This window comes from Panthera tigris, chromosome B3, assembly GCF_018350195.1.
Source record: "Panthera tigris isolate Pti1 chromosome B3, P.tigris_Pti1_mat1.1, whole genome shotgun sequence".
NCBI lineage: Eukaryota > Metazoa > Chordata > Mammalia > Carnivora > Felidae > Panthera > Panthera tigris.
This window is the reverse complement of record NC_056665.1, coordinates 103,852,520-103,876,176: the sequence shown is the minus strand read 5'-3', so window position 1 is coordinate 103,876,176 and position 23,657 is coordinate 103,852,520. Positions and strand designations below refer to the sequence as shown.

Below are 23,657 nucleotides of genomic sequence, written 5' to 3'. Positions count from 1 at the left end.
TACATCTTTTTATTCCAAAGCCTAACAGCGTGCTTGGCACTGGAAATTTTATTGTTTAATGAATGTTTATCAATGAAAATATGTTTTTAAGATATGATTAACAAAGAGGAAATTTTGCAGATAATAAGAATTCAGACTGGAATCACCAGCAAATGGTAGCAGTCTAAGTTACATGCTAAGTGGGAAGCAATACAGGATACCCATTTACATGAAAGAAGATGGTATGAAAAATATGTACACTAGCGTGTATTAGTCTAAAAAATTCATTGTCAGCTGCTAATGGTAAACATTTGAGTGTTTATTTTCTTGATTGGGTCATCTGCTCTAATATTCCTTTTTTCATAATAAATGCTTTTTTTCTCAGAAAATTTAGAAAATTTTGTATCCTACTTTTTTCAGTATTATAGATGAACATTTTTTTCTCATTGCATGATTTTTCAGCATGATTTTAATAGGAACATGGTTTTCATCCTGGAAGTTTGTCATAAATTTTCAATAATGATTTCATTAAGTACTTATATGAACAATTTTTCAGTATTGTACATAATACTTAGTGGATGTTCTGTAAAAAATTTTGTGTTCATATCTGCTTTTCCCTTAGAATTTTAAAAGTAGAATTACTAGGTTAAAGGGTATGAGTATTTGTAATACTGTTTATGTTACTAAATCATTATTTATTATCCTTTAAAAATATTGTACATGTTAGATTAGATGAGAGTGTGAATTTCAGTTTACCCTCTCCGATATTGCATATTATAATTACCAAAAACAAAACCAAAACAAAACAAAACAAAAAAACCCACCCACTTTGCCAGAGTGTGAGGTTAAAAACAAAAGTGATAATTTGACCTCATTTGATTACTAGTGAAGCCACATATATTTCATGTTTCTTGTATTTCTTCTATAAATTGTGTCCTTTGCTCATTTTCCCACTGGGATGTTCTAACTAGTCATGATACTGTTCTGATATTTTAATATCCTAATTTTTATTAATTTGATTTTTTTCAATTGAAAAAGCCTTGTACATTTTAATAATGTAGACGTATTTAAATGATAATTTAATTCTATTTTAAGTTCTCACATAGTAGAACCTGTTTAATTTTTGCAAGTAGCATTAAGTTATCTTCTATGAAACTTTTTAAAAGAACACTTATTTTGTATACTAGGAGCCTTTTGTGGCAGATGAGTATATTGAAAGACTTGTGTGGAGAACCCCAGGAGGAGGCTCTAGAGGGGGACCTGAAGCTTTTGATCCCAAAAGGTGAAGTAAAAATGTTTTTTCCCCATAGATCCAACCTAGTTCAAGTTTGTGTTTGGAATAGAGGTGACTATTGAAATTCCTTTCAACGTTTATGTAAAGGGGTTTTAGTTAACAGTTGGACGATAAAGACACAAGCATTAGAAGTCAGGGATTGATTTATTTTCTTTTATATTTCTTTTAGAGAAGGATTTTAACTGGTATGAGGGGAGGAATTTTATTGTGTTATAAGAATTTAATATTTTCTTCAATTAATAATAAATCAGAAAAGGTTGGTTCTACCTGTAAAATAAAAACATGTTGAATATGTTGTTTTAAGTATAGTTATAAATCAGAGGAACAGAAAGTCATTGTTCCCTGGAATGCACAGTATTATTTTTATATAGCATCTTTACGTTTTGACTGTTTTCTATAAAATTGGTTTCTATTCTGGCAGAGATTCTGAGTGAGGTTTTCATTCATGTTAAAGATAATTCCTAAGATGCTATAGAGAAAATTAACATCATTCCTACCTTAAGAAATGCTTATTAATATTCTGTTACAGATGAACTGGTCAGTTCCTAATGATTAATCATAGATGGATTGATACATACTCTGATTTTCCTCTACTAGGTTATTAGAAGAATTTGTAAATCATATTCAAGAACTCCAGATAATGGATGAAAGGATTCAAAGGAAAGTAGAGAAACTAGAGCAACAGTGTCAGAAAGAAGCCAAGGAATTTGCCAAGAAGGTACAAGAGCTCCAGAAAAGCAATCAGGTAAACACTAATTAAGCAATGAATAGTTTATACAGATTATATTTTTATTCCCTTCCACTATTAAGTTCTTAAAGAACTCTAGTCAAATAATAGTAACCATTGAGGTTTCTCTCCACCGTTTGCATCCCTGGGGGAAAATGTCAATGAATTGTTGTGAGGCACTCTTAGCACAGACTTGCTGTTGATCCATGGTTTGGGATCACAGTATTCCCTTCTGAGGTTGGAGTGGCATCCAGTACAGTCACAGTGCATTCTTTGAAGAATGTCACTTTAGCTGACCTGCATTTTTGGGGGCTCATGATTAGCTTGGATATTTAAGTGTCATTTGCATTCTCATTTAAACATAAAACAAAGCAATAACAGAACAGTATTGCCTGGATCACATTTTTCCCTGATCTGGGAAGTTTTACAGAAGTCATGGAATATGTGTCCCCATGAGAATTGTAGTATAACGTGGGGAAAGTGAATGCAGTACTCTTCCTCAATCCATTTTGAAGTAAAATCAAATCACAGCCTGGCCCTGGGGTAAGTAGGCCAAATTTCTTAGCCCTTCTTGGGTCCTACACTGAATCTGGAATCTGTGAACCCCTTTTATGGCCTGGGCCTGATCTGGAACTTGATTGCCCTGTATAAGTGTAGTTCATGGAGCATTGTGTAGCATTGCTGCCTCCCAGGGGCTGTTTGTTCTTTAGTGTTAGGGATTAGCAAACTGATTTCTGCTCAGATTTTATTTAGTTAGATTCCTTCGCTCAAGCATATATGGCTGTGAGAAAACATTTAATAAAGTCAGTAGTTTACGTAAGATAGAGGATGTGTTTTTACATAGTCCAAGTGATAGATTCCAAATACTTCCAATGCAGTTTTCTCTTGGTAATAATAATGGTATTATTAGTTAACCTAACAAGCTCTGGAGATAAGTCTGCTCTGCTACTTACTAGCAACTTAACTTCCCTGTGCTTTAGTTTTTTTCATCTATAAAAATAGGTGGTTACAAGGATTAAATAAGTTAATACATATAATATGCTTAGAACAGTGTCTGGCCCAGAGGAAGTCCTTAGTGAATGTTTGCCTCTCCCCCCCCGACCCCCATCTTAACTTAAAGTAAGAACGAAGTGTCATACTGAATTATCACCAATTTTGTTATCGGCAGTTCTAAGGCATTCATTGTGTATAATTTTCATACACCACAGAACAATCTCTGTAGTCAGAAAAGAGGAAAAATATGTTAGGAAGTATTGTACCTTTGCTTCATTTAAATAATTGTTATAGTCTTTTCTGTTTTCAAAACTGGGCAAGAACCATCTTACCTTATTTCTAATGTTGGCATTGCTCTTCAAATATTTAAAATATATGTTAACTACTCTATTTTTGAGAGAGAGAGAGAGAGAAAGCACGAGCAGGAGAGGGGCAAAGAGAGAGGAAGAGAGAGAATCCCAAGCAGGCTCTGTCTGTCAGCGCAGAACCAGACATGGGCCTCAATCTCACAAACCATGAGATCATGACCTGAGCCAAAATCAAGAGTTGGACGCTTAACCAAATGAGCCACCCAGGTCTCCCAATATTCTATTTTTAATTAGTGTTTTTCCCATCTGACGTATTTTGACTCCACGTGATGGCAAGCAAATTGTCCAGATCATGGGTCCCTTTGATACTTAGTTCATTGTTTTCAGGACTAAATGGTACTGGGAATGTTGTTAAACAGGATACTGTTTTGTTTCTAAACAAATGTTCTTGATAAAATGTTTTAATAGTTAAAGGTATAAAAGTGTGCAAGTTTGTTAGAAAGTTTTCAGATCATATTATGCTGCTAATGGGCATAAGTTTGTTTTTGTAGTTTACCTCATATATAACTCCTATATTATCTTCAGTTACCTAAGTTAGAGAGTAGGGATGAGATTGGTGCTCTGGGTTTGATATGAATTAATTTATAAACTGGATTCTCTGATTATATTTTATGCTTGTGTACATTTTTCCTAGGTTGCCTTCCAACATTTCCAAGAACTAGATGAGCACATCAGCTATGTAGCAACCAAGGTCTGTCACCTTGGAGACCAGTTGGAAGGGGTAAACACACCTAGACAACGGGCAGTGGAGGCTCAGAAATTGATGAAATACTTCAATGAGTTTCTAGATGGAGAATTGAAATCTGATGTTTTTACAAATTCTGAAAAGGTGAGCACTATCAGAATGATAAAAGCAAGCTGCATCATTAATAGCAATGCCTAATTATTACTTTCAAATCACTGAGTAGCTGATTTATTGAAACTTTTTATTGTCCTGAAATGTGTATTAGTACACTTGCCTGCAGATTCCTGATGAAGTGTGTATATTCAGATTTTTAACTACGGGATTGTCTTGGCATTTTTGTTTATAGAATTATGTGTGGTTTGGAAATGCTGAGTTAACTATGTTAATAGTTCTTTCCCATAATTGACTTTTAATATTAACAGAATTTAATAGTTATATTCTGTTGGGTTTAGGGGGTGGTGTGACCTAAATCATTGATAAGCTGAAATATCTTTCTGCACAAGGAATTCAGAGTTTCTGGTTTCTGTTGCTTGAATAAAGAGCTCTAGTTTGGACCAAAGAGATTGGAAAAATCTGAATTGTTTATGTTAATCCTTTTCATGGCACTAGTCACTTAATACTGGTCTGAGGGTACACGGTATTGACTGTTCTGCAATCTTGAAAGAAGGTTGTTTAGCTGACTTTCTCCCCCCGCCCCCCGAGGGGGAAAAATTCAAAATGCATGAAGAAATAGACATTCTTATAGATAGTATATGCACAAGGTAACATTGTCCACTAATACATTGAATATACAGTCTTCCTGCATTATTCCAAGTTTACTCCATGGGATATTTATGATAGTGGAATGTTAAAAACTAAGTATTGTTGAAGTTTACTTTGAATTCGGCAACACTGTTTTTTGTAAGTAGGAACTGTATAAGCTTACAGAAAAAGCAGTTACATATTATACATAATTCCTCTAAGGAAAAGACAGTATTTTAAATAATGAGTGTAAGGAATTCTATTTATTGTATAAAGGTAGAATTGACAAGATTAACATTAAGAATGTTGTCGAACTTAAACACTTGTAAGACAGTGGCAATATCTAGCTTTTGTTACATTTATATGATTTTTAAGTATAAAAGTATACTCACACAGACACACACCCTAAAGCTTGAGCAATGAACTGTTTTTCAGGATAGTTTATGGAATGCTTTTATTTTGTTTCTTAAATATAAAAATATATGGTTATAATATAAAAGTACATATTTATGCATATTATAAAATATGTTTTTATATATGAAAAATTGTATGTAATTTAAATTTTATAACGTGGATTACCTGGTATTATACCTGTTGGATTGTGTAATCTGTTTATGCTGTTATAAACCAAATGCAGATATTCTACCCAATGTGAGTTGGCCTTTTATTTGAAGGCAGCTCAAAGTAGCCATTTAGAGTCTAGAGAAAAAAAATATTTTAAAATTGACTGATCATACATACTTTTAATCCGATTTGTATTGCTTGTAATGTTTTACATCATGAAATTAAGTTCTTTATACGCTTATTTAAACATTATAATTATCCTCAGGTCATTGTGTAGTTCTTTGTATTATCTGTTAAGTTCTAATTGAAAGAAAAAGTCTTCATATTACTATTTCATTCACTTGTTCACTCATTTATCTGTAGTTTTTAGGGTGCAAGTATAAACTAACAGTTTTTTGTTCTTGTTTTTTTAGACTAGTAATTTTTAAGTGAATTCTTCTTCTTTGCTTCACTCTCTTCTATTTTCCGTTTTCTTTCATCTTGTGTTCCTTTTTTCTTATGTTTTGTTCCTTTTTTCCCAATCATCTTGTTTTTCTCTCATGTCTTCCATAAGTTTGGGGTTACTATTTGCTAGTTATGAATCATTATTTTTGGCTTAGTATTATCACAGTTAACTACATTTAAGAACTTACGTTTGGTATTAGATTGCCAATTACAAGATAAACTTCTAGCTATCTCAGTTTCTATACTCTTGCCAGCTCTCCCTTCCCAATGGAAAGAAAAGGCAAATCACCCACACCTAGAGAGATGTGTGATTGCAGGAGGAATTAGAATAGGATAACACATCTTCTTCCTGCTCCATAGTCATTTTTATTTCTTTTAACTTTGCTTTAAAAAACCTATTTTCTGTCCATGTCATATATATTCCCTCTTACCTCTATTCTTACAAAGTTTGTTAGTTGTTTTACTCCCTAGAATCACAGCTTATTGTTCTTCATGTAGATAATGCCTGATGATTTGATTATCTTTAACACTGCTGCATGGGTGGCCTCTCACCTTACTCTACATGTAGACAAATTATTAGATTGTGGATTTGACAACTTCTGTACTTTTGTGCTATACTTGTAACTGATTGATGCCCTTGACAACTATTGTGCTTTAAATGATTTTTATAAAATAATTACTTGTGGAAATTCAATAAAGTCAAGTGTTATTTATTGCTATATTCCTACTACATTAAGGAAAGTTTGCAAACAGCACATAATGGGGACTTCCATCTCTTAAAATAATAGGACAGATTCCTGGTGGAAACAGAACTGGCTATAGACCAGGCAGGTCTTTTCTGAAGGGGATATTGGTGAGGAGAAAAGGTTGGACATTGCTAGTCCAACTAAATGGCATGGTGCAAAGTGATATTGGAGTGGTACCTGTTCCCATGTGCAGCAGGATGGAGTGAGTGTTTATAACTGAAAATCACAGTGACATACAGACAAGAAGAGAAGAGATAACTCAAACCAGAATGCTATGTTCACTATTGTTTGGCAACAGTTTGTTGGGCCCTGCTGTTGTCCACTTTGCTTGCCAGACTTCACATGAGTGCTTGGTTAGAAAGATCTGTGTTAATGTTTTTAGCTCTTGCTTCATGTTTGTAAGAGTCTCTTTATTTTTTAGTGTAAAAGAAAGTGAGTGATCATAAATCAGTTACTGAAGGTGTGCCAAAACTCAGTACTTAACTGAAACTTAAAGAAAAAGTGAATATTGTATAACTCCCCCCACACATTAGTGTAAGTAAGCATGGTCCAATATTTGCATTTCAAGGACTTTAGACCCTTGGCCTGAATCCTTTAGTTCCACCACTTAAAGAAGTACACCTCTGTACCATATTTCATTCAGGAGGCTTCATATTCAACTCTATATTTGCTTTTAGAACAAGTTTTATAAATTTATGTGTTTATTAAATGATAGGTATTTTAGCTGTTTTATTTCGTTATATTCATTCAGTTCAGCTTAAAGTGGGATATATGCAGCAATATGATCTGAATTATTTTCATAAATCTTGTTTGTCTTTTTTGGGTTCATAAACCAGAAGAGACACTTAGGCTTTCAGCAAGCAATGATTTTAATTTTTTCAGAGTAAACTTGAACTGCAAGTTTCACTGGGAAGGGATTATGGCATTATAAAATCACAAAATTTCAATACCAGAAAGACAGATTTTTATGTTTTATTGATTCATTTATTGATGATAATGTATTTCCGTTGCTCACAAGGTTTTATTTGTATGGATTTTAAAAGATAATTGTTGGAGTGAGGGTCTATTGGCATACATAGGGGATTATTATTATTTTCAAATATAAAGATATATTTGGTATGTATAGGGTTTGTTTTTTTAATTATTGCTTTCATTTATTTTTGAATAGATCAAGGAGGCAGCAGACATCATTCAGAAGTTGCACCTAATTGCCCAAGAGTTACCTTTTGACAGGTAAGTTCATTTCTCAAGAGCTAATTTGCATGTATGCTATAATTTATAAAGTTTTATTTTTCCCTGTATGTTTTTGCTTATTCAACAAGAGTTTATTGAATACCTCCTTTGTACAAGCATAGTATATAAGAGTTGATTGAAAAAATATAGTTTCTTAATATCTAAATTTAGTGGTATACTTTGAAATACTTTCAACCTTTTGTCTTTTTTTTTTTAAGTTTATTTTATTTTGAGAGAGAGCGCATGCGTAAACGGGTCAGGGGTAGAGAGAGAGGGAGAGAGAGAATCCCAAGCAGTCTCCACACTGCCAGCAGACCCCCAGACACGAGACTTGATCTCATGAACCCATGAACCGTGAGATCTTGACCTGAGCCATGATCAAGAGTCGGACACTTAACTGATGGAGTCACCCAGGTGCCCCTCTTTGTCTTTCTTCTGAAAAAAAAAATTGCTGAAGAATTTTGAAATTTCCTAAAGTGATGTTTTAAATTTTCTTTTTTTTTTGGACTCTGATAAGCTGGAATGGAGGGAATGGGGAAAGTTTAAACATGGGGCCATTCAGCTGCTTTTTCTTATATCTAGATGAGAGTCCTTAAACTTTATGGAGTTTTAGACACCTTAAAAGTTGATGAAAGCTAAAAAAGTTTCTTCAGAAAATTCAGATCCACACAGATTGTTATAAGCAACTTCATGGAATTTTAGACTCTTTAGCCTAGCCACAGACTCCTCCTTAGGGACTTCAAAATTGGACCATTTCCTTAAATGGGTAAAATGTGTAGATCACAATAGGTTGCCTGATAATTGTTGGATAATCTCTCCATTCTATTCTGCATATACTCATCTTCTCCTATTTTTCAGTTACATATTTCTCTTACAATTCTGTTTTAGTCTCTGCCAAGCCTTGGAGTTGAATATATGTCCTAATTAGTTTTAATTCTTTCACAGAGATCAGTATGGCCTTACATGCATTCTATTCCACCATGACTTTGATACATCAGTTTTGTATAACTCTACTTTTTAAAAAAAATTTTTTTAATGTTTATTTATTTTTGAGAGAGAGGCAGATTGCGAGTGAGAGTGGGTCAGGGGCAGAGAGAAAGGGAGACAAAGAATCTGGAGCAGGCTCCAGGCTCCAAGCTGTCAGCACAGAGCCCGACGTGGGGCTCGAACTCACAAGCTGTGAGATCATGACCTGAGCCAAAGTCGGATGCTCAACCGACTGAGCCACACAAGCGCCCCTGTACAACTCTACATTTTTGTCACCTTCTTTATCTGTCTTTGCCATCTCTTTTGCCAACCATCCTCCTCTCTCTCCAAACTGATTACATAGAATCTCTCAACATTACTTTTTCATAATGTACATTCTCCCTTGATATTTAAGATTTAAAAAAATTCTAGTGTAGGGGCACCTGGGTGGCTCAGTCGGTTGAGCGGCCGACTTCGGCTCGGGTCATGATCTCGCGGTCCGTGAGTTCGAGCCCCGCGTCAGGCTCTGTGCTGACAGCTCAGAGCCTGGAGCCTGTTTTGGATTCTGCGTCTCCCTCTCTCTGACCCTCCCCCGTTCATGCTCTGTCTCTCTCTGCCTCAAAAATAAACGTTAAAAAAAAAAAATTAAAAAAAAAATTCTAGTGTATGGTAGTATGTAATGTTTTAGTTTTTGAATTTGCAAAGATTGGATGGTTTGTCTGTAACACACATTGCTGGGTTCTTTTTATGACTTCTATTTTATGTTTCATATACTGTTCTTGTTATTTTTCTTTTAAATAACAGTAATGGAATTTTTTTTATGAAAAAAATCCCAACAGAAGGGGCAAATAAACAAATAGGAATTTAAAATGTTAGCGAATAGGGCCACCTGGGTGGCTCAGTTGGTTAAACATCCGACTTCAGCTTGGTCATGATCTTAGGTTTCATGAGTTCAAGTTCTGCATTGGGTGAGCTTGAGCCCCTGCTCTGAGCTCCACATTGACAGTGTGGAGCCTGTATGGGAATTTCTCTCCCCCTCTCTCTCTGCTCCTCGCTCACTTGTGCACACTCTCTCTCTCAAAAATAAATTAAAAAAAAAATCTTTTAAAAACTTGTTAGTGGATATAAGCAGAGACAATAGCTCAGTGTTGGGGCTGGTGGGGTTGTTAATGCCTCATATAGAACATCTCCCTCTTTAACAAGTTATTGGTTATTCAGAGTGAATTTCATAAATGAGAACTAGCCGCCCCATCTGAATGGCCCAAATTCAGTTTTGTTACCTGGCATGCTTACTATCAGTACTCTTTCCCTCCTGGGTGGCTGACTAGCTGGTTTGTTTGCTTTCCTTCTTTCCTTCCTCCCTCCCCCCCCCCTTCCTTCCTTCTTTCCTCTCTTCTTCCCTTTTCCCCTCCCTTCCTTCTTTCCTTGATGATGACCTTTAATACAAAGGTTTCCCTTATACTCCCAGACCCCGTTTCCCCTTTTATTAACATCTTAGATTACTGTGGTACATTTTTCTCTAGTATGAACCTCATCATTGGTTTTTATCTTCCAGATTTTCAGAAGTAAAATCCAAAATTGCGAGTAAGTGGAGTTTGATTTATTTAATAGTTGTGAATAGGTGATAAAAATACTTCTATAAAAGAAAAATAGTAAAAGGAGAGATAGTGGGAACAATGTTATCTTCTCACCTTATCCCTGAGTTTGACTCCTCTTCATTGAAGCAGTCATTACCGGTTTCTTAGGTATTCTTCTAGAATATCCTATGGATATACAAGCATAGGACATAAATCACATATACATGTGTAGAATTTAGTCCTGTCCCTGGTTATTTTTTAAATAATTGGTAGCATCCTATACAAATAGCTTTATACCTTGTGTTTTTAATTTAACAGTGTATCTTGGAGGTTGTTTTGTATCCATGTATCTGTAAAGTAGGTTCTTTGTCTTAAAAGCTAAGAGCTTTTAACTTAAAAGCTTGTGTGAGCATTTCAGTATCTTTATAACTGCTTACATGATTAGTTTTATCCTTTCCAGTCTTTGGATTATATTTTAAGCAGATCATTCTGGGTCTCTGGAAAAGCCATTATATTTGCAGGCTCCCATGGTAATTTGAGTCATGTTTGGGAGACCATTGCATAGAAGGTTCAGAGAGCCACCTATTTTCCCAAAAGTGTTACAATAAGAATGACATAGATAGTTGGACTTCTTGGCAACGTTTCTGATTACTGTAAGATTAACACAGCATTCAGGTTTTCACACAGAACATTAGTAGCCTCAATAATGTAGTGAATCAGACACCATGTATTATCTTAAGGTGATATTTGGTGTTAAATCCACGATAGTTCATGGTAAAGACATCTGAATTCTAGTAAAGAGTACTGTAGTCCTCTTCACCATTTCTACAGCTTTATGTTTAAGATTTTTCCTATCTCATACTATCAGAAATGACATCCAGAGGTTTATCTCAGTCAGCTGCTTTTTTAAGTAACAGTGGTAAGTGGTAGTCAGACCAAGGGAGTTCAGCTGTTTTCCTGGTTGGGAAGATTTCTTTGTCTTTAAAAATATAGATTTATATTATATCATAGTGTATTTTAGGGGCTAGACTCACTGCATATAATCACATATTGTTTTTATAAGTCTTTCAAAAGAAGGCTAGATCCATAGTCATTATATTTGTAAATAATTCATGTGCTTGTAAATAACTTGCATACATTGTCCCGTTGTAGCTGAATTACTTCCTTTTTACTTTTAGGTAAATACCATGATTTAGAATGCCAACTGATTCAGGAGTTTACCAGTGCTCAAAGAAGAGGTGAAATCTCCAGAATGCGAGAAGTAGCAGCAGTTTTGCTTCATTTTAAGGTAAATAGTAATTATTAGAAATGAAGATTAATCTTCAAGATTGTGGAGATTATATAAATTCTATATATTATAGTCACCGATTATCCTGTTAGTTGTATGACTCTCACAGTGATTATTTTTATTGTTTTGAACAATTTAAATGTATATTTCATATCTCTTCCATAAATTATGTTAAATTTTAGGTATTTAATATTATATTCAATAAAATTTTATCAATGACTTTTTATATTGGTTGACATAGAAAATCATACTGTCTTCTTGTCTTTTTATTTTTTCAGTCAAACATGTTATGAAATAGGTCAAAAGTAAAAAGATTTAGCTTTAAATATCTGGTGGAATGTAGGAGCCAGAGATTAGATGGAATATAATTAGTAAAAGACTTAAATCCAGAAGATCTTAGGTGGTAATACAAAGAAATACTATCTTCTTGGATTTTGAATTAGGGAGAGAATCCCTATAAAGAAATTAAAGAAATAGTGCTTTGCAATTTGTTTCCTTTTTTTTTTTTCAGAGAGAGAATGCAAATGGGGTAGGGGGGCAGAGGGAGAGGGAGTGGGAGAGGGAGAGAGAGAGAGAAAATGAATCTTAAACAGGCTCAGCACAGAGCCTGATATGGGGCTTGATTCCATGAGCCTGGGATCGTGACCCAAGCCGAAATCAAGAGTCGGACTCTCAACCACCTGAGCCACCCAGGTACCCCCGATCTGTTTATATTTGTATCTGAGTAGGAAATAGGAGTTTTTTGTTGGACTTTTCACTTACAAGTAACATATTAAGTATTAAGAATGGCTCTTGACACAATAGTGTACTTTGGCATTGCTTACTTTACTTGTTTTTATGTATGATTTGTTAATGGACAAAAATCATTATAGAGAGCTTAATATGACACATTATTTTGTTTAAATACATTCTGCTAAAATAGATTTAATTTTAAAAGTAAATTTCCAGAATGCCAGTTAAATGCAGCTCTGTTCAGAGTCTTGCAAGGGAACACAAATGCTTTGAATCCAAGAGTGGAAATAAGGAAATATATCTATATATTAACATGAAATACATAATGTATTTATTTATATATATTAAAAACCTTTTCTCAAGACTGAATCTGTGTGTGTGTGGGTGCATGCATGCATATACATGTTTTGGAGTTGAGGGAGATTGGCTAGGTGATCATAGGGCAAAATGACTACAAAAAACTCATACCAGTTTTCTTCTTTCATTCTAAAATCTTGCAAGGATATGAACCAGGTGATCAATTTCATAAAAAGCAACTGGGAGAATTTCATTTAAATCCAACAACTGTTATTATTGGTGATTTATTAGGGCATAGACATAGCTTTATTACATATAATAATTTTTATTGAGATTATTACTGTTGTGATTATTGTTATTAAAACAGAACTATGATAATGTATTTCTTTCTTCTTTGTAGGGTTATTCCCATTGTGTTGATGTTTATATAAAACAGTGCCAGGAGGTAACCTAATAGTACACTTTTCTGGATTTTATTTTATGCTAATTTGTGTTTTAAAAACCATTTTAAAATCATACATTAACTATGTAAAATGCCTCTGTTTAGGGTGCTTACTTGAGAAATGATATATTTGAAGATGCAGCAATACTCTGTCAACGGGTAAACAAACAAGTTGGAGATATCTTTAGTAATCCAGAAACAGTACTGGCTAAACTTATTCAAAATGTATTTGAAATCAAACTACAGGTAATTTTAAACTATGACTAAGTAATTCTTAAGGCAATAAGTGATTTTTTTCTCTGTTTTGAAAGTTATTTATTTATTTTTTAATTTTTGGTTTACTCATGTAATGCCCTTTGGAATAGTAATCTCCTTATTCAGTGAATGGGAAAAGAATAACAATGTCATGCTTTTTTAAAAAAATATTGTTCACCAAGAAAAAAGGTGCTAACCACCAAGCATCATCAGAGCACATGTTTAAAATTTGTGTAGCAGCAGTACAAGTCATAAAAGGTTGTAGAGGGGTAGCCTCAGATTGTTGTTGTGGTTTTTTTTTTTTTGAGAGAGAGAGAGCATGCTAGTAGGGGAAGGGCAGAAAGAGAGGGGGACAGAGGATCCAAAGCAGGTTTTGCACTGACAGCAGAGAGCCCGATGTGGGGCTTGAACTCATGAACCATGAGATCATGACCTGAGCCCAAGTCAGACGCTCGACTGACTGAACCACACAGGTGCCCTGGTAGCCTCAGATTTTTATTTTTATTGGGTCCTCACTTTGACCAATGAATGTATTTATGAAATTGAGTAAGAATTGTAAGCACAGTCTGTAGAATTTTCATAATATGGTACTAATATGAAAAGAAAAAACATAGTAATTTCTAGGTGTGTAGGATGGTTTAGTGTTGTTTTGGCTGTATTTCATGGACGTGAGACACACAAAAAAGTTCCATGCTGTTCCGCCATCTTGGCTCCTCCCGAAAACAGTAATTTAATGTACAACCTGGACTCCCATAGCACTATACATTAAGGCAACATTTCCTAAACTATGTTTTCTACTGGATTAAGCAACATAAAAGAAGTTTTTGTGTTTAAAACACAATTCAGAACTTTTTATAGCCTTTAAAAGTACTAACACATATTGTGATTCTCTAGGAGGAATGTAAAGTACAGCATTTCCCAATTTTAGAGTAATGCCTGTTAATCATAGGGGACACTAGTGTTAGCCAGGCCACAGTTTGAGAAATGCTGCTTTAAGGAATTGACTATATCGATACAGCATCAGGTTTTGTTTTTTGGGTTTTGTGGGGTTTTTTTGTTTCTTGTTTTTTTGAATATTTATTTATTTTGAGAGAGAGAGAGAGCATGAGCAGGGGAGGGGCAGAGAGAGAATCCCAAGCAGGTGCCACTCCATTAGCATAGAGCCTGATGTGGGGCTCAATCCCAGGAACTATGGGATCAGGACCTGAGCCAAAATCAAGAGTTTGATGCTTAACGAACTGAGCCACCTGGGTGCTTCTGAGTTTTGTTTTTTAAATGTACTTTAAAAAGCAAGACAGGCCAGTCTCAAAAGAAATTTTGAAATTCTTAATACTTATTCCCAAGACTGCTATAGATGAACATGTAAATATGAGAAGCATTAAAAATTAAAAGCCTATTAATAATTTTTTTATATTGGTATACTTCTTATGCATTGCCTTTCCATTGTATTTTAAGTAAGAACAGCCCCAGAATGTGGAGTAATTTAGAGAAAAAATATAATGTTTACTTGACATAATGTTGGCCATTTTTTTTTCCCCTCCAGAGTTTTGTGAAAGACCAGTTAGAAGAATGTAGGAAGTCTGATGCAGAGCAGTATCTCAAAAATCTCTATGATTTATATACAAGGTATGTTTTTAATTACTAGAAAATAGTAACATCTCAGATTTTCTTTCCTTTTTTTTTTTTAATAGAAAATGGTGAAGTATTCAGGTATTTTTGAGTAAAAGTTTGTTAGTAATTTACCTTTCAGTATTAAATACTTGGTTACGTAGATTACTGTTATAGAAAGAGCAGCATTCTTAGCACATTAACTTAAGGAATCAGATATTCTTTATAGTCATGTACTTTAATGAAACTTTGTTTATGTTGTTTAAGACTCAAGAATTTTGTTTTGAATTTTAATTGTAAGCTAGTTCCCTATCATTTTTTTTCTAAGAGGTAGTATGATTATATTTATCTGCAGTTAAATCTTTAGAAATTGAGAAAGTCACAAATTCTTAACAAATTAGTTTCAGCCTTAAGTTTGATATGAAAATTTGCCTTAGGCTTTTGTAAATGAAAGTGTTACACTTAGAAATATTATATCAGAAGCTTCTTAATGGAGTTTTTTTCCAGTCCTATTGTTCTTTGTCAGTGACGTCATTTTGGGAGGAGGGTCTTCAAAAGTAACTATAATCAGGAAGTCCATCCCAACAACGTTTATTGTGAGTCTGTATTTAACAATGCAAAACAGAAAATTAAAGAAAAGTCCACATGGGCAAAGACAAAAGGGAGAATGAACAGAGAGTAGATCTTTCAGTATTCTGACTTGGGTACTATGTTATGAATGCCATTAGAGTGTAGTTGAAGTCATTCTGCCACTGTTGTCATTTCTAGACTGGTTGGTTGCCTAGATTTTTTCTCTTAAGTCGCCTATCCCTAGGAGATTATCCTTAGTCAGTTTGCAAAACCACAATGTTGTTTGTGATGTCAATCTACTTTATATATAGCGCTGTGCAGCTTCTCTCTGTATCCTAAGCACCTTCCCAAGGTTTAAGAAATGGTGGTTTAACATAAGTTATTAAAATTACATTGTAAAAATGTGTATTCCTCAGTGTTATTACTATACCTAAAATATACATTCATCTTTTTCTCCCTTTTTCCATGAAAAGAACCACAAATCTTTCCAGCAAGTTGATGGAGTTTAACTTAGGTACTGATAAACAGACTTTCTTGTCTAAGCTTATCAAATCCATTTTCATTTCCTATTTGGAGAACTACATTGAGGTAGAGACTGGATATTTGAAAAGCAGAAGTGCTATGATCCTACAGCGCTATTATGATTCAAAAAACCATCAAAAGAGATCCATTGGCACAGGAGGGTAAGTGTTTTTGTTAAATGTTACAGTTAAAACTAAAGATGTTAAGAATTTTATTGTATTTGGACAAACTTGTCAAATATTGACAGTTACTGAAATTTTCTATGAAGAACTCATTTAACCCAGCTTATTTATGACACCACTGATCAAATCCTGTCTCTTGAACCATGTATTGAAATGACCTAACATGATGTAATTAAAATGTAAAGCAGAATACCAGCACTATAAATAGTCGCCTTTTTTTTTCCTAGACTGAATAAATTATTCCAGGTTATTAACTAGGAAGCACATCATTTTTTGTTGTTGCAGGTGTGGAAAAAAAAAATAGCAAATAGTTTACATTTTAAGTACCCTGAGCTTTTAATGACTTGGGCATAAAATTACTTAATTAATACCTAAAGCCTGGGATTATTCACATACTAGAAGAAAATGATTTGTTCTAAGAATTGGTGGCATCTTAGTTATCCAGATCTCAACTATGTGGAACCCAGTCATTTTTAGTATGAAGCAGAATGACTTATGCAGAGCCATGTAATTAGAGTCCAGAGAACACTCAAATCACTTTCTTGATTCCCAGTTTGTCATATACTACATAATGATCAGGGAGAAGTTATAGTTAGGAATAAGAAGTGACATCTTGGGGGCACCTGGGTGGCTCAGTAGGTTAAGTGTCCAACTGTTGATTTCAGTTCAGGTCATGATCTCATAGTTGTGAGATCAAGCCCTGCGTCGGACTCAGCATGGAATGTAGAGCCTGCTTGGGATTCTCTCTCTGTCCTCTCTCTGCTTCTCTCCTGCTTGTGCTCGTGTGCACGTGTGTGTGCACGTGTGTTCTGTCTCTCTCTCTCAAAATAAATAAAAAGTGACATCTGAAAGGCAGCAGCAAATAAGGGAAGAAAAAAACTAAAGAACAACCATGAGAATTAAAAAAAAAATTAGGTTGGGGCTCCTGGGTGGCTCAGTTGGTGGAGCATGCAACTTTTGATCTTAGGGTTGTAAGTTCGAGCCCTCCATTGTGTGTAGAGATTACTTTAAAAAAAAAATATTCACAGTACTCCAGAGTTAGGTATACTAGGAGCAAAAGAAGTTTAACCTAAAGATACCACCGTATAATAAATGTTCAAAGTGACTGGTTACTCAGTCATTAAGAAAAGCTATATTATGGTTAATATATCTTATTTAATAATAATGAAGAAATAAGAAGTATGTTAAAATGGTTAAATGTATTTAAAAAAGCATTAAATTTTTAAAGTTTAAGAAGGACCATTTAGTTATATTAACTAATTTGGAATAGTCCACTTGCTAAGGAAACCAAATAAGGAGTTTTTGGCTATTGAGTCAGAATTATAGAGCTGAAAAAGACTTTAAAAGTCCTAACTCCAAATATACTAATTTTTCAGATGAAAGTCTTCTGTGTAGACATTAAGGCTTGTTTCACTTTATAGAACTAGAGTTTATTGGAATTAGAAGTTTTAGGTCTCCTGGCAGTTAGTCCATTTTTCTTTGTTGATGTATACTAATTGAACAGCATTTGAAATTGAAATCTGTGTATAATAAAGTGTTCTCTTTTTATTTGTTGTCATGATCCATTAGTATTCAAGATTTGAAAGAGAGAATTAGACAACGTACTAACTTACCGCTGGGGCCAAGTATCGATACTCATGGGGAAACTTTCCTATCTCAAGAAGTGGTGGTTAATCTTTTACAAGAAACCAAACAAGCCTTTGAAAGATGTCATAGGGTAAGAGTAATTGTAAATTTATTTTATTTATATATAGTTGTGTATTTTAATTTTTGCCTTGTAATAAGATATAAATCTGCTATCTGGTTAGGTACAACTATTTTTTGTAATAGAGTTTTTGTTTTGAAGAACAGAATTATTTTTAAAGTTATTTAGAAGTATATTTTAATATAATTTTACGAGTTGAATATACCAATTTTTTTGTAAGATATTAAATCGATACATGAAAGGGAGGTTTCGAACTATCTTATAAAAATATAGAGCATTAGGGAGAGAAGGATGTTTTAAGAACCCAGGTATTAAAGGAAAAGAATGAAAAGTTGACTCTATTAAAACCAACAAACACACTTTGACAAAGTAAACAGATAAGTCACAGCCTGCAAGAAGTATCTATAGCTAGTATTACCAGCAGAAGATTATGTGAAACAAATAATAGTGGCACGTAATTGTATAGCACATACCATGTTCAGAGCACTTTAGGTATACATTACTCATTTAATCATTGTAACAACCTTGTGAGGTTTTTATTCCATTTTACAGATGAAGAAACTGAGATATGTACCTCTTAAGCAGTGGAAATGAGAGTTGAGAGCATCTTAATTTTTTATTTGTATCGATGTGTATATGGTTTATATATTTTATATTGACAGACGGTAAATCAGTATAAATTACACACATAAATCAATAGGAAACAAAGGCTACACATAAACAAATAGAGAAAATGCAAGTTACCAATAAGATTTTCACTCTCACTAATAGGAAAATGAAACGTAAAATAGGGAAAATAGTATCTCATTCAGTCTGCAAAAATTAAGTCTGATGATATCAAGTGTTGGTAAGGATGGGGAGCAATAGATATTTTCATGCACTGCCATTGGAATAGAAATTGTATCTTTACTTTGGATAGTAACTTGAGAATTCCTTAGAGAAACTAATAGGTATATGTGCCACATTGTTTATAATGGTAAAAAATTAGAAGCAAATTAAGTGTGCCTCAAAAAGAGAATTGATAAACTGACATTGTTGATACACTAGAAAACTATATAACAATTTAAATGACTAGAGTTACGTGTATCAACATTAGCAAATCTCAGAAATACAATGTTGAATACAAGATGGGGAAAAGATATATTCAGTATAATACCTCTATATAAATTTTTAAAAAGTAAAACTATACCTTATATCGTTTAGGGATGTGGACAAGCATAGGCATGATAAATTCAGGATAGTGGTTGCCATGAAGGAGGAGTACCTAAGGGACTGTATCCATATTTATAATGTAGGACCCCCTCACCCCCCAGATCTGAAGTACATTTGGAAAAATGTTAAGATATGACACATCTGGGGGTTATGGATATATTTGGTAAATTACTGTGTCTAGTTTTCTGAATGCTGGAAATAGGTTAAAATATTTCTAAAGATCATCGAACTTGAAACTGTCAACATTATATTGTTTGAGTCACAGTAACTAGCTCTAAATCATGACCTTTGTCTGGAAACTTACAAGATAGAAATTTAGTTCAATTCAGTGCATTCTGATCCAGCAACATTATGTGTTTACTTTGTACCAGCTGCCATGTTAGACATTGAGGATATAAATGAAAGACATATACCTTACTTTTGAATAGTGTGGAGAAAGGAGGTAGCATATAAAGAATCAGTGCAAAGTAGGTATATCGTGCTGGGACCAAAGAAGATGCAACCAGCTCTGCCTGGTGAAGGAATTGAAGAAGAGTATTTTTTATAAAAGATTACAAGAAGGGAACTTTTGAGGCCTGAGTTTTGAAAGCTACATAGGATATCTACAAGAAGGTAATTCTTGCAGAGAGAATACTACATATAAAAAGACATACATAGGGCTGTCTGGGTGGCTCAGTCAGTTAAGCGTCCAACTTTGGCTCAGGTCATGATCTCACAGTTGATGGCTTCAAGCCCCTTGTTGGGCTCTGTGCTCCAGCTTGGAGCCTGGAGCCTGGAGCCTGCTTTGGATTCTGTGTCTCCCTATCTCTCTGCCCCCCCTCCGCTTGCACTCTCTCTCTCTCTCTCTCTCTTTTTCTCTGTCTCTCAAAAATAAATAAAAATGTTAAATAAAAAAAAAATAAATCCTTGGTGGATGTCAAATGGCTTTCCTCCTGTAAAAAAAAAAAAAAAAAAAAAGACATACACAAAGATTGGCTGTGCAGCATAAAATGCTTGAAATAAAAATGTACATTGGAGAGTAATAAAAAAGGAAGTTGAAAATGTAGACAGAAACTTTTTGTGTACTCTGCTTAGAAATTTAGACTTGACCTTGTAGTTGATGGAAGCTTTAAAGGATATAAAAAGGACAGTGTGTAACTTTTGCACTGTTGATGGGAATGCAAGCTGGTGCAGCCACTCTGGAGAATGGTATGGAGGTTCCTCAAAAACTTAAAAATAGAGCTACCCTCTAGCCCAGCAGTTGTACTACTGGGTATTTATCCAAAGGATACAAAAATGCCCAGTGTTTATAGCAGCACTATCAACAATAGCCAAATTATGAAAAGAGCCCATTTATCTATCCATCGACTGATGAGTGGATAAAGAAGATGAGTGGATATACAGTGGAATACTACTAGGCAATCAAAACAATGACATCTTGGCATTTGCAACAGCATGGATGGAACTGGAGAGTATTATGCTAAGCAAAATAAGTCAGTCAAAGACAAATATATGATTTCACTCATACGTGGAATTTAAGAAACAACAGATGAACCTAGGGGAAAGGATGGAAAAATAAAAGTAGAGACCATAAGAAACTCTTAAAGAGAACAAACGGAGGATTGCTGGGGCTGTGTTGAGTGGGGGAGGGTGGGCTAAGTGGGTGATGGGCATTAAGGAGGGCACTTGTTGGGATGAGCACTGGGTGTTACATGTAAGTAAGGAATCATTAAATTCTACTCCTGAAACCATTGTTACACTCTATGTTAACTTGGATTTAAACAAAATTAAAATATTAAAATTAAAAAGGGCAGTGTAATTGGTCCTTTTTTTCCTTTTTTAAAAAATAACTTCCAGATATCTTTGACATTCAGTAAACTGCATGTATTTAAACCACATGATTTGATAACTTTGATAAGTTATATCTACATTTCTGAAGCTATAACTTCAATCAAGATAACAGATCCAGTACCCCAAAAAGTTTCCTTTGTCCTTTTATAATCTCCCTTTCCTCTCCCTCCACTTCTGTTCTCATTTGCATGAGACTGAACAGCTTTATGTCACTGTAGATTCATTTTCAAAAAGAAGTTGACATTTGAGGACTGAGTTTTGAAAGCCAAATAGGATGTCTTCGAGAGGTTGATTAATTTTCTAGAATTTTTTTTATAAATGGTATACAGGATATTATAATATAGTATTTTATAAATGGTATATAGAATATATGTACATGTGTTTCTGGCTTTTTCAGCACGATTCTTTAAGAATTCATCCATGTTGTGTATATTATTTACTGTGTTCCTTTTTATTGCTGAGTAGTATGTCTTTGCATGAATATACCACAGTTTATGTATTTACCTATTGATAGACATTCAGATTGATTTCATTGTTTGACTATTAATGAATGAAGTTGCTGTGAACATTCATGCATATGTCTTTATGCAGACATAAGCTTTCATTTCTCTTGGATATAGACTTAGTAGTAATACAGGTGAGTCATGTATTTCTTTTAAAGAAACTGCCATACTGTTTTCCAAGGTGGTGGTTTCATTTGACATTCCCACCAGCAATATGTGAAAGTTTCATTTGCTTCCCCATGACCTCCAACATTTGGTATGATCAGTCTTTTTAATTTTAGACAATCTAATGGTGGATAGTGATATCTCATTATGATTTCAGTTTGCATTTTCCTAACGACTAATGATGTTGACTGTCTTCATGTGTTTATTTGCTATTCGTATATATTTGAGGTATTTTTTGTACATTTTAAAAATTGAGTTCTCTTATTTTTTGAGAGTTCTGTGTTCTGGTTACATTTCATTTATCAGATATGTGATTTACAAATGTTTTCAGTCTGTGGCTTGTCTTTTTAATCTCTTAACAGTAGTGTTTCATTTGATGAAATATGGATGATGACAAGTTCTTAATATTGGTGAAATCCAACACTTTTCTGTTATGGATGGTATCAGAATTTTTGGTATCATATATAAGAAATCTTGGGCTAACCCAAGGACACAAAGACTTCCTATTATGTTTTCTTCTAATAGTTTAATAGTTTAAGATTTTGCATTTAGGTCTTTAATCAGTTTTGAGTTAACTTATGCATGTCATGTGATGCATGGATCAGAGGTGGTTTTTTTTTGTTTTGGGTTTTTTTGTTGTTGTTGTTGTTGTTGTTTGCATTTAGTATCCAGCTGTTTAAACATTATTTATTGAAAAGCTATCTTTTCTCCACCAAATGCTTGGGAACCTTTGTCAGAAACCATTTGAGAGTTTATATGTTGATCTATTTCTGGACTCTGTTCCATTGACCTACTTGTCTTTGTGCTAAGACTACACTGTCTTGATCACTATAAGTCTTGAGTCAGGTAGTATAAGTCCTCTAATATTTTCATATGCCTTATAATCAGTTTGTCAGTCTCAGGGGAAAAAAGTTTGAAATTTTGATTTTGATTGCATTGGATCTGTAGTTCTGTTTGTGGACAATTAACATCTTAACAATATTGAGTTTTTGGTCTATGAACATCGTATATCTCTCCATTTTTTTAGATCTTCTTTAATTTTCCTTAGCAATGTTTTCTAATTCTTAGCACACAAGGTTTATCCCTGAGTGTTTAGGATTTTTTGTGCTATTTTAATGTAATGTCAGTAGTATTTTTTTAATTTGTATTTTTGATACTCTGTGTTAGTGTATAGAAAAACAGTTGATTTTTATATGGTGATTTTATACCTGCAACCTAACTAAACTCACTTATTAGTTCTAATAGTTTTTTTTTTTTCTGTAGATTCCACAGGATTTTCTGAATAGACAATCATGTTGTCTGCCAATAAAGTCAGTTTTACTTACTCAAGTATAAAAACCTGTTATTTTGTTCTCTTGCCTCATTGCATTGGTCAGAACCTCCAGTTCAGTGTTAAATAGAAGCAGTTTGAGTAAACCCTGTGTGCTATTCTTAACCTTAAGAATAAAGCATTCAGGGGGCACCTGGGTGGCTCAGTCGGTGAAGCATCCAACTTCGGCTCAAGTCATGAGCTCATGTTTCATGAGTTCGAGCCCCACGTCGGGCTCTGTGCTGCCTGCTCAGAGCCTGGAGCCTGCTTCGGATTCTGTGTCTCCTTCTGTCTATGCCCCTACTCACTCTCTCTCTCTCTCTCTCTCTCTCTGTGTGTCTCTGTGTCTCTCTCTCTCACTCAAAAATAAACACACACACACAAAAAAAGAATAAAGCATTCACTGTTTCACCATTAAGTATGATACTAATTGTAGGTTTTTCACAGATGCTCTTAATCAGATTGACAAAATTCTTTAATTTCTAGTTTTCTAAGTAATTTTATAAGATTAGGTGTTGTATTTTGTCAAATGCTTTCTTTTTATTTTGTTAATGTGCTGAATTACATTGATTTCCAAAAGTTAACCTTGCCTTTCTTGGATAAACCCCAATTGTTCACCATGTGTTATCCCATGTATATTTTGTTGGATTAGGTTTGCTGAACTTTTGTCAAGAATTTTTGTGTTTGTGTTCATGAGGGATATTGACTTAATACATATAC

At 34.1% G+C, this 23,657-nt stretch overlaps 1 protein-coding gene across 1 annotated transcript in view; it reads left to right on the top strand.

Annotated features, from left to right (window-relative positions):
* Positions 1-23,657, top strand: part of EXOC5 (exocyst complex component 5) — a 57,526-nt gene that overhangs the window by 19,016 nt on the left and 14,853 nt on the right. Inside the window, exons 2-12 of the mRNA XM_007089031.3 lie at positions 1,167-1,261; positions 1,871-2,018; positions 3,996-4,190; positions 7,710-7,774; positions 10,296-10,324; positions 11,496-11,605; positions 13,035-13,079; positions 13,182-13,322; positions 14,875-14,957; positions 15,983-16,192; positions 17,783-17,930. Coding sequence (XP_007089093.1) covers positions 1,167-1,261; positions 1,871-2,018; positions 3,996-4,190; positions 7,710-7,774; positions 10,296-10,324; positions 11,496-11,605; positions 13,035-13,079; positions 13,182-13,322; positions 14,875-14,957; positions 15,983-16,192; positions 17,783-17,930 — 1,269 coding nt within the window. The remainder of the gene's footprint in view (positions 1-1,166; positions 1,262-1,870; positions 2,019-3,995; positions 4,191-7,709; positions 7,775-10,295; positions 10,325-11,495; positions 11,606-13,034; positions 13,080-13,181; positions 13,323-14,874; positions 14,958-15,982; positions 16,193-17,782; positions 17,931-23,657) is intronic.